Below are 14,025 nucleotides of genomic sequence, written 5' to 3'. Positions count from 1 at the left end.
ACTTGGTAAATCTCATTTATCTGCATCTCTGTGCCTGGATCTGGAACAGCAGCATTAATATTGGTGGATTAAGTAATATAAATTAATACAAAATACCATCAGTTAAGCTGATTTCTAAATTTCTGAGATCTAAATTCCATAGGACGTTGCTCTGGACAGCTCCAGAAGGGATTCCTAAATCACAGGCTGCAGCCCCAAAGGAGTTTGGTAAATTTAGGAGTGGGATCTCAGGCAGAAATTCCCCTCCTTTTGTGGTCACGAACTTTAAATTAGAGTGGACCTCAACTGGAGCTGGGATGGTGATGGACGAAAGTTTGGGAATAATTCTGTAAGGGCAGATTCCAACTCTTCTTAATCTGTTGCAAGCTGAGGAAGAGAAGAAGCTTTAAAACTAGTGGCAGAAAATAATTGACAATTGAGAGATGGGATTGAACAATGTCCATATATGCAAATCCCAGACCCCAAAAAACCCATTTTAATTTTACAACATAGAGCAAAGTCTACTGCAAGCACCCATTCTCATCCAGAATAATTTAGTTTTGTGTAATCCAGAAAGGCACCGTGGCTAGTAGGAAGGCTCTGCACAGACCCCAAAGGTCTAATGAAAAACTGCAGAAAACTTAGGGAAAAGAGTAAACCAGTGGAAATGAGCAGTAGAAGAGAGGGTGCTCTGGAAGGAAATAAATCTCCCTGTAGCTGATCCAGTCCTGGACTCACCATGTCCTCAAAGGGAGAGATTGATGGTGGAAACAAATCCGATCTCCAGAGGAGGAAGAAGTACAAGTTTTCAAAAATAGGAGCAGAAGATGAGAAAGGCAAGATGAGAAAGGCAAATAAACCCAAGAGGATTGGTCTTCCACGATGGCTATAAATGGGCTCTCCATTCTCAAGGGCTCTTTCCACCCTTGCCTGTCTCTCAGTGCAAAAGCCAGAGCAGAGATGGCTGGAGAGCAGAGGGGGTGACCTTCAGCCCCACGTGGTTGTGACTGGAGAATGGTGAGGAGGAAGAGAGGAATAAAAAAGCTGCTGTCTCCATTCATCATCTCAGTTCTGGCCACTGTTTGACCCTTCAGTTAATTCTTTGCTTTTAACCCCGTTCCTTGGGGTAGGGACAGAATCTCAACACAGAAACAAAATGGGCTTTTCCAGTGGTTTCCACTGGAGCAGATGTGGAGCATCGGCTTCCCTGTGCTTGCCAAGAAAACACTGTATTTACCTGGAAGTTTTTCCATGTTAGAAACACCACGGAGAAACCTGCAGGAGAAACTGCATGTTCAATATGTAAGTTAAGAGCACTGAAGCCTGGGGTTAGGCCTTGGGTCAGAGGGGACCTTTAAAGATAATCTAGTCCAACCCCTTGCTGTGAGGAGGGACAGTTTCACCTAGATCAGGCTACTCAGACCCCTGTCCAGCCTGACCTTGAATGTTTCCAGGGATGAGGCATCTACCACCAGCCCAACTTCAGTCAAAAATATAAAGTAAAGCCAGCAGAAATATGCTGAGAAATCATAATTATGCATACAAATTTGGCTTGGTATTCCTGTGTCTATTGGAGGTGGTAGGATCAGGCTGTGTCTGCACTAATGGTATTATGAAGAGTAAAAATAAATACATTTTGGGACAGATGACTTGTGCAGGAAATGTTCTAACTTTCTCTTCGTGGTGGTCTCCACATGTTAAGGGTTAACCCCTTTCTGTGTTCTGCATGTGGAAATGCAGATCTCTGGTCTCAAAAGTGTCTGTAATAAACAAGATAGAGATATGTTACATTAATTAAATATTATTAGGAAGCTGATGACCCTACCTTAATAAAGGGCATTTAACCATTGAGGTGGATGGAATTAGGATTTTAGCCAAGGATACTCAGGAAAAGGATGAAGTCTTTGAGTGTTTACAATTTTGGGGGGTCCAAAGTAGCAAAATGGGAGGTCAACACAAGCACATGAAATACAGCAGCACCCAGCAGAGCATTTCTCAGCTGGAGCACTTCTCATGCTCGTTGTGTGTTCACACTCAAGGACATTAATGGAGCTGGAGTTTTCCCTGGGGACAAGGGCACTGGGGTTTTCCCTGGATCAGGAAGTGGAAATGGGCATGTGAGTGTGTGCGTTGTGTGTGTCCCTCCCAAAATGACCGCTTCTCCAAAAGCTGGAATGCTTCCCCAAGAGCTGGAATGCTTACCCAAACTAACCCCACTGCGGCGCCTTGGCCGACCATGGCATGTGCTGGTGGAGTGTGGCTCCCCGAAAAGTCTCGTCTTCCTGCCAACTCCACCCCTTTCTGCCATCAGAGAGGAGACCATAACCACGGTGGTGAAGAGCCCAAGACAAAGGGGAAGGGTTTCTCCTGCACGTTCTCCTTCAGGTCATTCTCCTTCCCGCTCCCCATGGCCGGAGCCGACTCCGGAGCCGGTTTATGTCTCCAAGATCAGGCAGCCTGTCCACAGACATGAGCAGGAGGCAGCACCAAAGTCTGCTGCTGTTCCCAGGCTTTATGTCACAGAACATGAGGACATGCAAGGGGCAGTGGCAAGAGACGTTGTCGTGGAGAGCACAGGGGAAGAGAAAAAGCCCAAGTGGGTCGAAGTGGAAGAAATAATTGAATTCAAGGTGAAAAAATCACCAAAGCCCACAAGGAAAAGAGGCTCTTCCCCAGCAAAGCAAGAAAAAGATGACTCAGGGGTGTTAACATTCACTTTTCCCAGCTCAAGGCCAAAGCGCTCCCCAGAAGATGATCCAAACACAAACAACTCCAACAATAAATTGGTGGAGCAGTCAAAATCTCTGCCAAATGAGGGTCTCTCTGAAGGTGACATCCAGCCTCTGGTGTATACAACCGAGCAGGAAGGACCTCAAGTCAGCAGCGAAGAGAGAAACTCCCCATGTGGCTCTGAGCAACTAGGAAGTGATTCATTTATGGATTATGGAACTGAAGGAAAGAGCTGCCCACAGGAATCAAGTGCTGACTGTGGGTCAGATGCTGCCTCCCCTCTGCTTGCCTGTGGAGGTGAGCCTTTGGTCTTCAGTTTTGGGACAGCTGCCGCAGACCAACACGAAATTCTGTTCTCCCTGGCAAGTCCAGAGGATAAGGAAGAAGTCGATGAAGTGGATGTGTCTTGGCCTGTTGGAGAGGAGGTACCCGAAGTAATACAGGACATCTTTCCCGAAGAGGACAATATCATAGTGGATGAGCCAGAGGAGCTACACACAGACGACATCAGCACCCGGGACCGCAAGATTTTAACACACAACGGCAAACTCTTAACTCTGGAGGACCTGGAGGATTATGTCCCTCAAGAAGGCGAGACCTACAGGTGTGAGGATCAGAAGCAAACGGCAGAGAAGCCCTGCGAGATCTCCGTGCTGCAGACGGAGATCAATGAGCCGACCCCGACCATCGGGAAGCCGGTGCTGCTGAACCTGGTGAGGCCCGTGGTGCCCGAGCCCAGGCAGAGGTTCTTCAGCCAGTACGAGGAGCACGTTCCTGGGGGTGTGTTCGTGTCAGCCTCTCGGGTGACCGGCGTGCAGTCCGCGGGCCCCTCCAACATCTCCTTCCGTGTGAGCGATTCCCGCGCGGCTCCTCCCGGCCCCTCCTTCATGGTCAAGCCCTCGTTCTGCACCGAGGTCCAGCGCTCAGCAGACAACGGGCAGTCCAGCTTTAAAACTGAAGTTTCCACGAGAACCCTCAGCTACGGGACTGTTGGCGAGCCTGTCACCTTGCACATCAGCACAGAAGACCTCTCCCAGAGCTGAGCGGATGCAAGCATAATTTTTAACACCGAAGAAAGCAGCTTTTTTAAAAAATATAAATAATCAAAATTGTTGTAAGCAAGGGGAATTGGTGGCAAAGTTATGAGGTAACAAGTACAAGGGAATACCTTAGAGGGAAGTGTATTTAAATATGATATGTCCAGCTTTTCCAGTCTTAAAGGGAACAGTCTGTCAGAACAGTTTGTAACTTTAAAGGCTTTGATCTAGGTGAACATGTATCATTCCATAGTGGAGCAGTGATGGGAGGTTTAGGAAAAGCCTGATTCTTCTACCTATGACAGAAATATAGATGCAAAAGTGCTTTTTTGTCCATGAACTTAAAAATTGTTTCGTGTGCCAGTTTACGGTGTGGCAAGGAGGTGAAAGTATCTAAGCTTTTCAGCATCCTTCAGCAGCCCAGGACAGGAGGTGTCTCCTGTCGCCATGTGGGCCCAAAGGTCATGAAGCTTCACTCTGCTTTGACCATGCTCTACACTTGTGACACCAAGTAGCCCTACCAAAATTTCTTCATAAACCTTTCAACATGCACAGTCTGGTTGCATTATTTTAACCTTCTGCCTTATAATGAGATATATAGGAAATATTACAAATACCAGGGATTCAAAGGGCTGCTGAGGCCTTTTGGTTGAAATCCCAGATTGACTCTAGTCAGTGGTGAAAGTCCCACTGTCATGAGGAAGCAAGAGTTTTGTTGTTCTCTTCTGCTTTACATGAAAAAGACTACCTTTTCTAAATGACTGATATTTTCAAATCCACTTCCTAGTTGTCTGATAATGTAGCTTTCATTATTCTGCATTCTAGTGTGGTGGATTTATAAAACATCTCTTTTAAAATATAATTTACTTAAGGTGCACTGAAAGATTAAAGTGCTGCACAAAATGATTTCTGCATCTGCAATCAAACATTAACACGTACAAAGAACTACAAATGTGGTCCTTGTCACTAAATATGACTGGATGAGTATTTGTTCTCCTGAACACACCAGTGGTGAAACATTCCTGCTAACAGATTGATCCATGATGTCCCTGATATGTGATAAGAGGAATTTACCACTGAGCTACGGCAAAGTAGCAGGAGCACAAAGACAATTTAAAAAAAATAAAGACAAAAGAGAGCTTTACCTTAAACATTCGGTTGAAACACAGATCTGTTCCAAATGTATTGGGCTGCCAGTTGCAATTGCATTGTATTACTGTAAGCAGGAAGGTCGAGATGCCTCGGAGAGGGACTGACTGTGGGGTTCCTCTGGAGCTCTGCAGCGGGAATGCTGCACGAGGGGGAGGCTGAGGTGCACTGAGCACAGCCCACTTCTGTTGGCTTCACCAAAAATGGTTGTTGCCGAGACCTTCAACAAGCTGCTCTGAAAAGAGATGAGCTCCCAGGCCCATATCCTGGCGCCAGTTGGAGTCAGATGGAGTTTGTCATTGGTCTCAGCAGGACCCAGCACTGGCTCTCTCTGGTAACAGAGATGTGGGGTGAAAAGTCCCCACACCCTGTCCCAGCTGAGCTCTGTAACAATGTTCAGTAGAAACTGCTTTCATTTATGGTTTAGGGAAACCAGAAATGCTCAGGCACAGTTGAATTTTTAAGCAGCACGGAGAGAGAGGGTGGAGTGATTTTCTGCCTTGGGAATGAATGGATGATGTTGGCTCTGTGTTTCCCAGCCAGGTGATATAGAGGAGCTTGTTCTGGAGGCTTGGGGCAATATTCCTGCCAACAGGGACTGAATTCACAAAAGGTGCTTGTAGAAAAGTTATTTTTTTCCTTCTGCAGCTGCACCTTGTGCTGACTAAAATGAACATATTGATTTCACAGCCTTTCACTTTCAGCATCCACTCAGGATGTCGTGTGCACTACCTTCATGATATAAGATGCTTTTCCAGTGGTGAAGGAAATCAAGCTTCCTTTATGGTACTATCCCGTTTTTTATAACATCTCCTTGGTTTATACTGTTTGTTTTATAATGAAGCAATACGATGGATATATATATTAGTGCTTTTTTCATATATTGCACTGTACATTGGAAAGTAACACACACACAACGGGGAAATGCTTTCAAAGCCAAAAATATTTCTTTTATTTTGAGCCTGACTCTGATCTCAGTTATTCCAGTATCGATCTAGAATAATTCCACAGAAGGAAGTGGATTTGATTCAGATTTATGAAGATACTGCTGAGAAAAGAATTTGCCCTGTGGTAGTCTTCAAAAAACGTAATATTCAAACAAAAGTTAATGAGGATGTGTAAAGGAATGTGGAGGTTTCCTCCTGTTGTGGTTGGCACTCAGGTTTTTCTAAAGAAGCTCTAAGGCTGCACTTCAGAGGGTCATAGAAGAAATAATTATACTTTGATTCATTAGCTCAAAGCAATTAACATCTGTTTACATTTTCTTTTGAAATTTAAGCAAAAGAGAATCAATTGAAGGGAATTCTTAAAATCCTATGCAGGGCTCTGTTCAAAAAGTGAAAGGTTTATGAGAAGTTCAATACATATATTTTCAAAATGTTTTCCTAGAGGTTAAAAATTATGCTTGTAAGTGATTAAACTGTGTAGATAACTAATGAGATGTGTGGGGATTTATTTCCTGTAGATGAAAAGATACAGCTGTATGAAAGATTTTAATACAATGAATGTTTTACTGAAATTCCTGGAGGTAAATGGGTATTAATAAAGTGGAAACTTCTGTTTGCTTGAAATACAAAAAGGAAAAAAAACACACAAAAAAAAGTCAAGTGCAAGATACGCTGTTAGATGCTGAGTTTATATCAATAAATGTCTTGCATCAGCTGTCACTGAACTCGTTGGATTTCTGTGTCCTTTGTTACAGCACTTGATATTCCATCAGCTCATCCTCTTCTCCCGCTGACTTCAGCAGGAGCTGGATTGCAATCCAAGAATATTAATGCAGTTGGGCTCTGGCTCCTTTTTATGGGCAGTTTCAGGAGAGCTGAAGTGAAAAAAAACAGTTTTAGGGATATTTCCAACTCAGGAATCTTAAACAATTCACATCCTCTTGGGTTCTTCTCTGAAACCGAACTGGAGCTTCAAAATAAGTGTCAGTCTTGAGTTCCCAGGGATGAAGTGAAGGAGATGTGGGGTGGAAAGGTTCAAGGCTGAGATTTTAGAGCTAGGAAAGAGGTTGGTTGTCCATTACAGGCTGTCACTACTGTGGTGTTTGTTAGTTCTATTTATCTTGGGGGATATTAAAGTTCCTCAGCCTGAATCAGTGTCCTAAAGAAGGAAGAAAGTGGTGTAATGTCCCTAAGCAGGGAGGAAAGTGGTGGTATTAGAGCATGGGGGAGATCTGTGATTATATATAACCTCTATATCTGTGCACCTGTGAATACATTTCCTCATCAAGTGACATTAAACAAGTCAGAGCTGTTTGTTCCAAATACTCTTATTTTTTTCTCAAACCACATCATGGTCTGAGTTTTCTCTCTTGCTTGGCAAGCAGTCACATCATGAACGTGATCAGTTGTCTTAACCTGACCTGCATTTTCTCTGTCTTCATGATTACATGGGAGCTTCCCTAGGTCTCATCCATGCCTTCGTTGTGCCTCTTCAGGATTTGTGGAAGGTTTATCAGGCAGCAGAGTGGGTGAGATGAGCTCCTGCAGTCTGTGATCCCATCCCAGCCTTCTACATCCAAACCCAGCAGAAATATTCAGATATCGTGAAGTAGGACAAATGCATCACTCTGGAGCAAAAAGTGGCTTTTCTGCCAGACTTTGATGAAAAAGAACAGCCCTCCCTTCTTTCCCCTGCCCTTCCCAGAATCACTGATGAGGCTGATTCCGTTTGCTCCTTTTCCTTTCCTGTGAGATAACTTCTTCCTTGCATGTAGGGTCTGTATCAGTGCAATGGGTTCATTTCAGTGGTCTTATCCAGTGATTGGTTCTTCTTCCAGAGGGTGCTGGGGCACTGAACAGGCTCCCCAGGGAATGGTCACAGCCCTAAAGCTGCCAGAACTCCGGGAGTGTTTGAATAACACTCCCTGAAACAGAGTGGGGTTGTTGGGATGACTGTGCAGGGTCAGGAGTAGGACTGGATGATCCTTGTGGACCCCTTCCAGTTGATGACATTCTGTGATTCTAGGATTAATAAAGGTATTTTTGACAGATCAACCAATGTTGAGTTCAGCTGGGTGATGGATCCTTTGTTCCACTGTCTGGGAACAGGCCAGGGGTGCACACAGTGTGGCACAGTGTCCCCAGCCTGCTGAGATACAACTTTCCAAAGCATTTTGTGCCAACTTTCTTATTTTAACTCTTAGCTACGCTCCCTCTTGCTGGAATAAGCATTTCTTTGTCAACTCCCTGCTCTAGGAGTGTCGAATTTCCCACATGTTCACTCATCAGAGGAAATAACTTTCAGGGATGGGACTACACGATTGCAGGGATTTATTGTTTAAAATAACAAACGCATCAGTCGAGGCGTGAGATTTTACAGTACCTCCAAATAATGGTGACTAGTCACAAGATTTAGAGTTACATCATAATTTATAACTTTCTAATCCAACAGACACTTAAAATGACACTTTGTTTTGGATTTATGACCTATCACCTGTGGCACTTCTCACTGCAATGCAGCTGCATCTTGACCAATAACTTCTCATGTCACATACAGATATCTCTCTTATACCATCTACATTCTTAACTTAAACTATATTAAATCACACAATTATATTTAAAACCCTCAACTAGAACACCCAGTGTACAATTTTACTTTTAACTATAGGAACACAGGCTCGTGATCCTTTTGGCAATGATCTTAAAATCTCTGTCAATTAAGCCAGACCTAGTCTCTTCCAGGGTTGTAAATCAAAGCCTCCTTTAATTGCAGGAGTTTCTACTCCTCTGTCTCCCACATAGGAGGGGAAAGTGATACGATTGCAAATATTTCCATGGGTTGGATGGTGCTGCTGTTTTCTTTTTTGCCCTGAAGAGAGAAAAGTTGTTGTTCTTGTCTGTAGGAATGACTTCCCCCCAGTCAGACACGGAGACTACTGTGCAGGCCTCGCTCCAGCGTGCTGATAAGGAGATCAAGACAGCTCTCAAAAAACTCATGGACTCGGCATCACTGCTGGTGACTCTTCCCCCGGGCATGCGAGCAGATGGTGGCCTTGGCCTTGGCCCTCCTGGCTCTGTTCCTTCAGAGTACTCAGGGACAGCAGCCGGGCCCTCTGTGATAGTTCATGAAGCCAGTACCCAAACCCAGACTGCTGGAGGCCATGGTAGGTTTGGCACGAATGTGGGAGATGTCCCCTGGGAGTTGAGAGACAGAAAAATATTGAACATGCCAGTAACAATATTTTTAACCTCATTTTTCTGTCACTGTGTTTTGAGCAGATGAAGATTAAGAGAGGGCTTTCAGACCCAAAGAAACATGGTGGGGTGGGTTGGGGTTGGATCTAAGTTTGGGGCAGATCTTTTTGGAAACAGGAGGTGTTTGAAAACCATGTCTGAAGTAGAGTTTGGTTCATCACCTGCCCAAATTAAGGAATAGGGCATTTTTTCCACCTTTGGGGCTTTGTCCCTGGTCTTGCTTCAAGTACTTTTGGGGGAGAAGGCAGGGTGAGATCCCTCCTTTACATTCGGAGAAGTCATCTGGGTTTTGATTTGGTGGGGTGGGTAAGGGTGCTTGCTTTTATTGTTTGCCATAAACAAGCTGGAAATATCTTTAATATCCTGCACCTTCCTGTCAGAGGCCTTCCAGGGGGTTGAGTGCATCCAGTTCACCTGGATTTCCCTGACCCTGGAGCCCGGACAGACTCCTTGCAGCTCCTGTGTGACTAAACCCAACCATGTGTGTGGCTGTGTCTTGCCAGGAGAACAACTCCTTTGTCTTTCTGTTGTTTTTAAAAAATCAGGGATGAGCGACAACCCTTCCACTCTTCCTCTGCTTCTGCCATAACAACTTGTTTAAGCTGTCTCTGTGTCAAGTCAGAATAACTGTTCTCCACCACTGTTAACTGAAAGGACAATGCCAAGCAGCCTTCAGCCCCCAAACTCCAGATAACTCTTTAAAAAAATAAGTATTCTTGTTTTAAACTTATAAAGGATAAAAGCTGTTCATGGAATCAGACCCAAAATAACAGCATAAAAAAATGCCAGGGCTTTAAAACATTTTTTCCTTTCTAGTAGGAAATCATCTTTGAAAATAATCCTCTGGTGAAGTGGGATGACCCAAAAATCCTAAGTAAAATGTCACCTAGCAGATTATTTCCCCAGTCACAGCTACAGAGAAAATACAATAGTGAATGAGATGGTTTGGCAGGTCTTTCATCTGAGCAAAACTAAACATGTTATGGGAATTATTTTAATCAGATGGAGACTTGACAGCTCTCTCTATGATCACATGCCTTAAATAAAAAGGAGGCAAATATTTCAGTAGTGCTGGTGGTAGGAAAGCACAGTCCCAGAACCTGGGATCTCTGATCCAGTAATGCCTTCCATGTTTTCCATCCCAGTAGAGCTGCTTTATGTGACTTCTAGAAACAGCTGCTCTTTTCCAAAACCAGCCAGCACCAAACATCCTTAGAGCGCTCCCTAAAATATTCCTACCTGCTGGGTAGAAAACTCCTCTGGATTTAACGTTTTCTCCTTAAATGAAAAAGAGATGATGCACTTTATCCTACGGTGTAATTCCAATGGTGAATATCAAAAGACAACCAGTACTTTTGGAACGTGAGATCAAACCAGGTTTTGAAGCTATACCTGATAAAATAATTAATAATAAAAGAAGAAAATTAACTGAAACAGCCATCAAGCTACACCATCTTTTGGTTTCCTCAAGCCCCAGATGCCAAACGTCGCTCTGGTGTAACAGAACAGTACAAGGACATTTTCCAGTGAAGGTGCAGCAATACTGATGATGAAACATCACCAGGTCCTCTGTAAGAGTCCATATTACCTCCATATCAGTCACATCCTTGGGCAGGACCACCAGTTTATGCTGGTGTGAGCTCACTCATGTCCCTGATGCTGCTTGTGATCACAGCAGTGAGTCAGGAACTGTCCTAAGGCAAAGTTTAATGGGAGAACTCATGTGTACAAAGCTAACACTGGGTTTCCCTGGAGTGCATTTCAGTGGTGGACTTGCCAGTGCTGAGTTGATGGCCGGACTTGTTTTTAAAGGTCTTTTTCAACCTGAATGATTCTGTGATTCCATGATTTCCTCACCGCCATGAGCTGGAACTGAAACACAGTTAAATTATCTCCTGTAAAGGCTGTGTGAACCCATGCTATCCTTCCAGCTGACCTATTTCCCCCTGTCCCTACTGCTTTTCCCACCTTTGTCTCTGTGTGTTTCCTTGCAGAAAAGTCAGTTTAGACCAGTCAGCCAAGTGCCACCACTCTGGTGTTGTCCAACCCCTTTGCTTCCTGTGCTCTTTGCAAAAGTGCCAAATTCTCCTCTAACCTTCAGTGACTGCACCCAGCTGAGGTCAGGTGGACTCAGCTCTGGCACAAGGCACAACAGAGCTGGCTCCAAAGGTTGCCTCTGGGTTTCAGGCGTGCTCTCATGGGTGTTGTGTCTAACTTGCCCAATTTCTGCTGCCATCCAAAGCACAAAGGCAGGTTCCAGCTGAAGAACCAGGGGTGCCGAAGCCCAGCCCTGCTCCTTCCCAGGAAGAGGCGGATGCTGGAGGTGAAAGTGCTCAGGAACGCACTGTTCCCACTGACAGGTAAATACCCACCTCAATATTTCCACGTAATACATGTGGATTTCTGAAAGTGGCAGAGTTTGTTGCAAGAAAAGCAAATCCTCTGTGGTGGACCTGAACAGATTCTTGCAGGTTTGTTACGATTTTCAGAATCCCGGTAGCAATGCTTTGTCAAAGAAGGGTAAAAGAAGGTTGGAGAGAAATTAATCCCCCCCAAACCAAAATTCTTGTATTAATTTTAAGCAAATAACTCTTTGTCTGTGGTTAAACAGATCAATGGCGGGGTGTAATCCTGCACCTCTTGTATGTGGCTATGCCATGATCTTTTCTCTTGGGTTTCCTGAAAGAACGTCACCAGATGCAGGGGCAGGAGGCTGGAACAGGAGACAAGGAGATGTGGTCTGGGATGTGCGCAGTGAAGTTTATATCGAGACCACGGAAAGAACTCGTGTGTATAAGACTGAGGAGAAGACTCCAACAAGTAAGATCAAACACTGTTTCCCTTCCTAAATCCCATGATTGTCACTGTCTTCTCTTTTGGTAACAACTCCTGATGACTGTTTTTTTAAATATTCTGATTTTTTGAGTGGTAACTGTTTATTAAACAAAAAGTAATAGATAAGTGTGAAGATAAGAAGCCTAAAAGTAATGCCAGTATAGAGAACCCCAAATAAATTGCTGCTTTACCTCTTGATTTGACTTTAAACTACAGTTACATCCTAAATGGCCTGTCCTATAAATCCCGTTTGAGTAACTCCACCTCTGCCAGCACACTGGGAATGAAGTTGCAGTGTTGTGCATGCAGCAAACCTTTTTGTCTCACCAGGTCCTCCCTACATGCAAGTGACAATAGAGGATGTGCAGGTGAACTCTGGGGAACGTGCCAAATTCCAGGCAGTCATTGAAGGAACCCCTCAGCCCACAGTTTTATGGTTTAAGGTGAGTGCAGACTCTTCTCTGGCTGAGGATGAGGACCATGGGAGGGACTGTAGTGCACTATTCCACAGGGAATTTCTCCTACTCTTTCCTCCCACACCTCTCACACTGACCCTGGGTCGTGTCTGTAGAGTTTGTGGGACCAGCTGTTCTCACTGAACCATCACCTGTGCATCCCACCCCGTGTTGCCACCGTGTCACCCTGGATCCTTTTGCAGAGAGGGCAACCAAGGTGGCTTTAGGGACCCAGAGGAGCAGCAAGGGAGACTGGTCCCACCTGAGTGCCACTGAGATGTGTGCTGCAATTTGGGGGCAGGGAAAGGATTGAGGGGTTCATTCCCATTGTCAGTGTGACTTCCAGGCTCTGTATCTTTCCTGCAATTACTTGGTAAAATCAGTGTGACTAATGAGTATCCCATAGAAAGGAGGGAAATAATTTATTATTCCTTACAATATTGTTGTAATATCTTGCTAGAGCCTCCCTTCCATGCTGAAGAGCCCCAATCTGCCCTGTCAATCCTCATCTGGAAGCTCTTAGAGAGGACACTGATGATGAGGTACCATGATGTACACCATGGGCAAACCAAGGATTTAGCAGATGATGCTTTGTGTCTTATCCTTCATTTCTTCTCTAATAATTTCTAGTATCTGGTACCTTTTAGCTCCCACCAAACACTTAGCTGGTGCTGTCGTGGAGTTATTTACTCTAACTTAAAGTTTTGTTACAGTTTAATAAGGAAAAGCTCAGAAACAGAGATTTTATGTGGGAAAACAGGATTGCATCAGTTCATGTTTATGGTATTATATACATATATGTACATATTGTACTGTATTATTTCTTTTTATCTTGCATTTTACTGCCACGGGGACCTTTTGCAAGTGCTCACAATCTGCTCTGTATCACACACACTCCATCCTGCCCCTTTCTTCATAGCATTTATGAATATACAGAATCACAGAATCATTAAGGTTGGAAAAAGACCTCCAAGATCATTGAGTCTAATGTCTGACAGAACACCACCTTGTCAGCCAGACCCACATCCAGTTGTGTCTTGAACACTTCCAGGGATGGTGACTCCACCACTTCCCTGGGCACCATTTTGTTTGTGAGATCTGCTAACGGAAATACTCTGTGTTGTACCTCTGCTCCTGTATCTTGTTTCTTGAAGAGCGGAAACATCTGTTTCCATCTTGGCTTTTCCAGTGCCAAAATGTCATTTCCTTCCCTCAGGGCACTTCACTGCTGACAGACAGCGACAGGGTCCATCAGGGGAAGGAAGGAACAACGTATTTCTTAGTCGTGGACAATGCTGCCTTGGACGATGGTGGTGTTTATACCTGCGTTGCCAAAAATGCAGGAGGGGAGGTTTTGTGCAAAGCAGAGCTCGTCGTACGTGAAGGTAATGTCATCCTCTCAGCTGTGAAGGCAATGCCATCCTCTGAACTGGGAAAGTAATGCCATCCTCTCAGCTGTGCAGGCAATGCCATCCTCTCTGCTGTGGAGGCAATGCCATCCTCTCTGCTGTGAAGGCAATGCCATCCTCTCAGCTGTGCAGGCAATGCCATCCTCTGAGCCAGGAAGGCAATGCCATCCTCTCAGCTGTGCAGGCAATGCCATCCTCTGAGTCAGGAAGGCAATGCCATCCTCTCAGC

General features: G+C 44.6%; 1 protein-coding gene across 8 annotated transcripts in view; it reads left to right on the top strand.

Moving 5' to 3' along the window:
• OBSCN (obscurin, cytoskeletal calmodulin and titin-interacting RhoGEF) overlaps window positions 1–14,025 on the top strand; it is a 163,367-nt gene that overhangs the window by 128,644 nt on the left and 20,698 nt on the right. For 7 of the 8 annotated variants that reach the window (XM_042043235.1, XM_042043236.1, XM_042043234.1 and 4 more), the window contains 5 exons: window positions 8,746–9,006; window positions 11,340–11,457; window positions 11,784–11,917; window positions 12,263–12,375; window positions 13,604–13,772. In XM_042043235.1, coding sequence (XP_041899169.1) covers window positions 8,746–9,006; window positions 11,340–11,457; window positions 11,784–11,917; window positions 12,263–12,375; window positions 13,604–13,772 — 795 coding nt within the window. Of the gene's footprint in view, window positions 1–2,290; window positions 6,568–8,745; window positions 9,007–11,339; window positions 11,458–11,783; window positions 11,918–12,262; window positions 12,376–13,603; window positions 13,773–14,025 lie in introns of those variants that run through there. The other variant, XM_042043241.1, reaches the window with a different exon arrangement.

Source organism: Corvus kubaryi, unplaced genomic scaffold, assembly GCF_017639235.1.
Source record: "Corvus kubaryi isolate FWS band 111438036 unplaced genomic scaffold, C.kubaryi_AGA036_p1.0 37398, whole genome shotgun sequence".
NCBI classification, from domain to species: domain Eukaryota; kingdom Metazoa; phylum Chordata; class Aves; order Passeriformes; family Corvidae; genus Corvus; species Corvus kubaryi.
The sequence above is the reverse complement of the archived record's forward strand: the minus strand, read 5'-3'. Positions and strand labels throughout refer to the sequence as shown.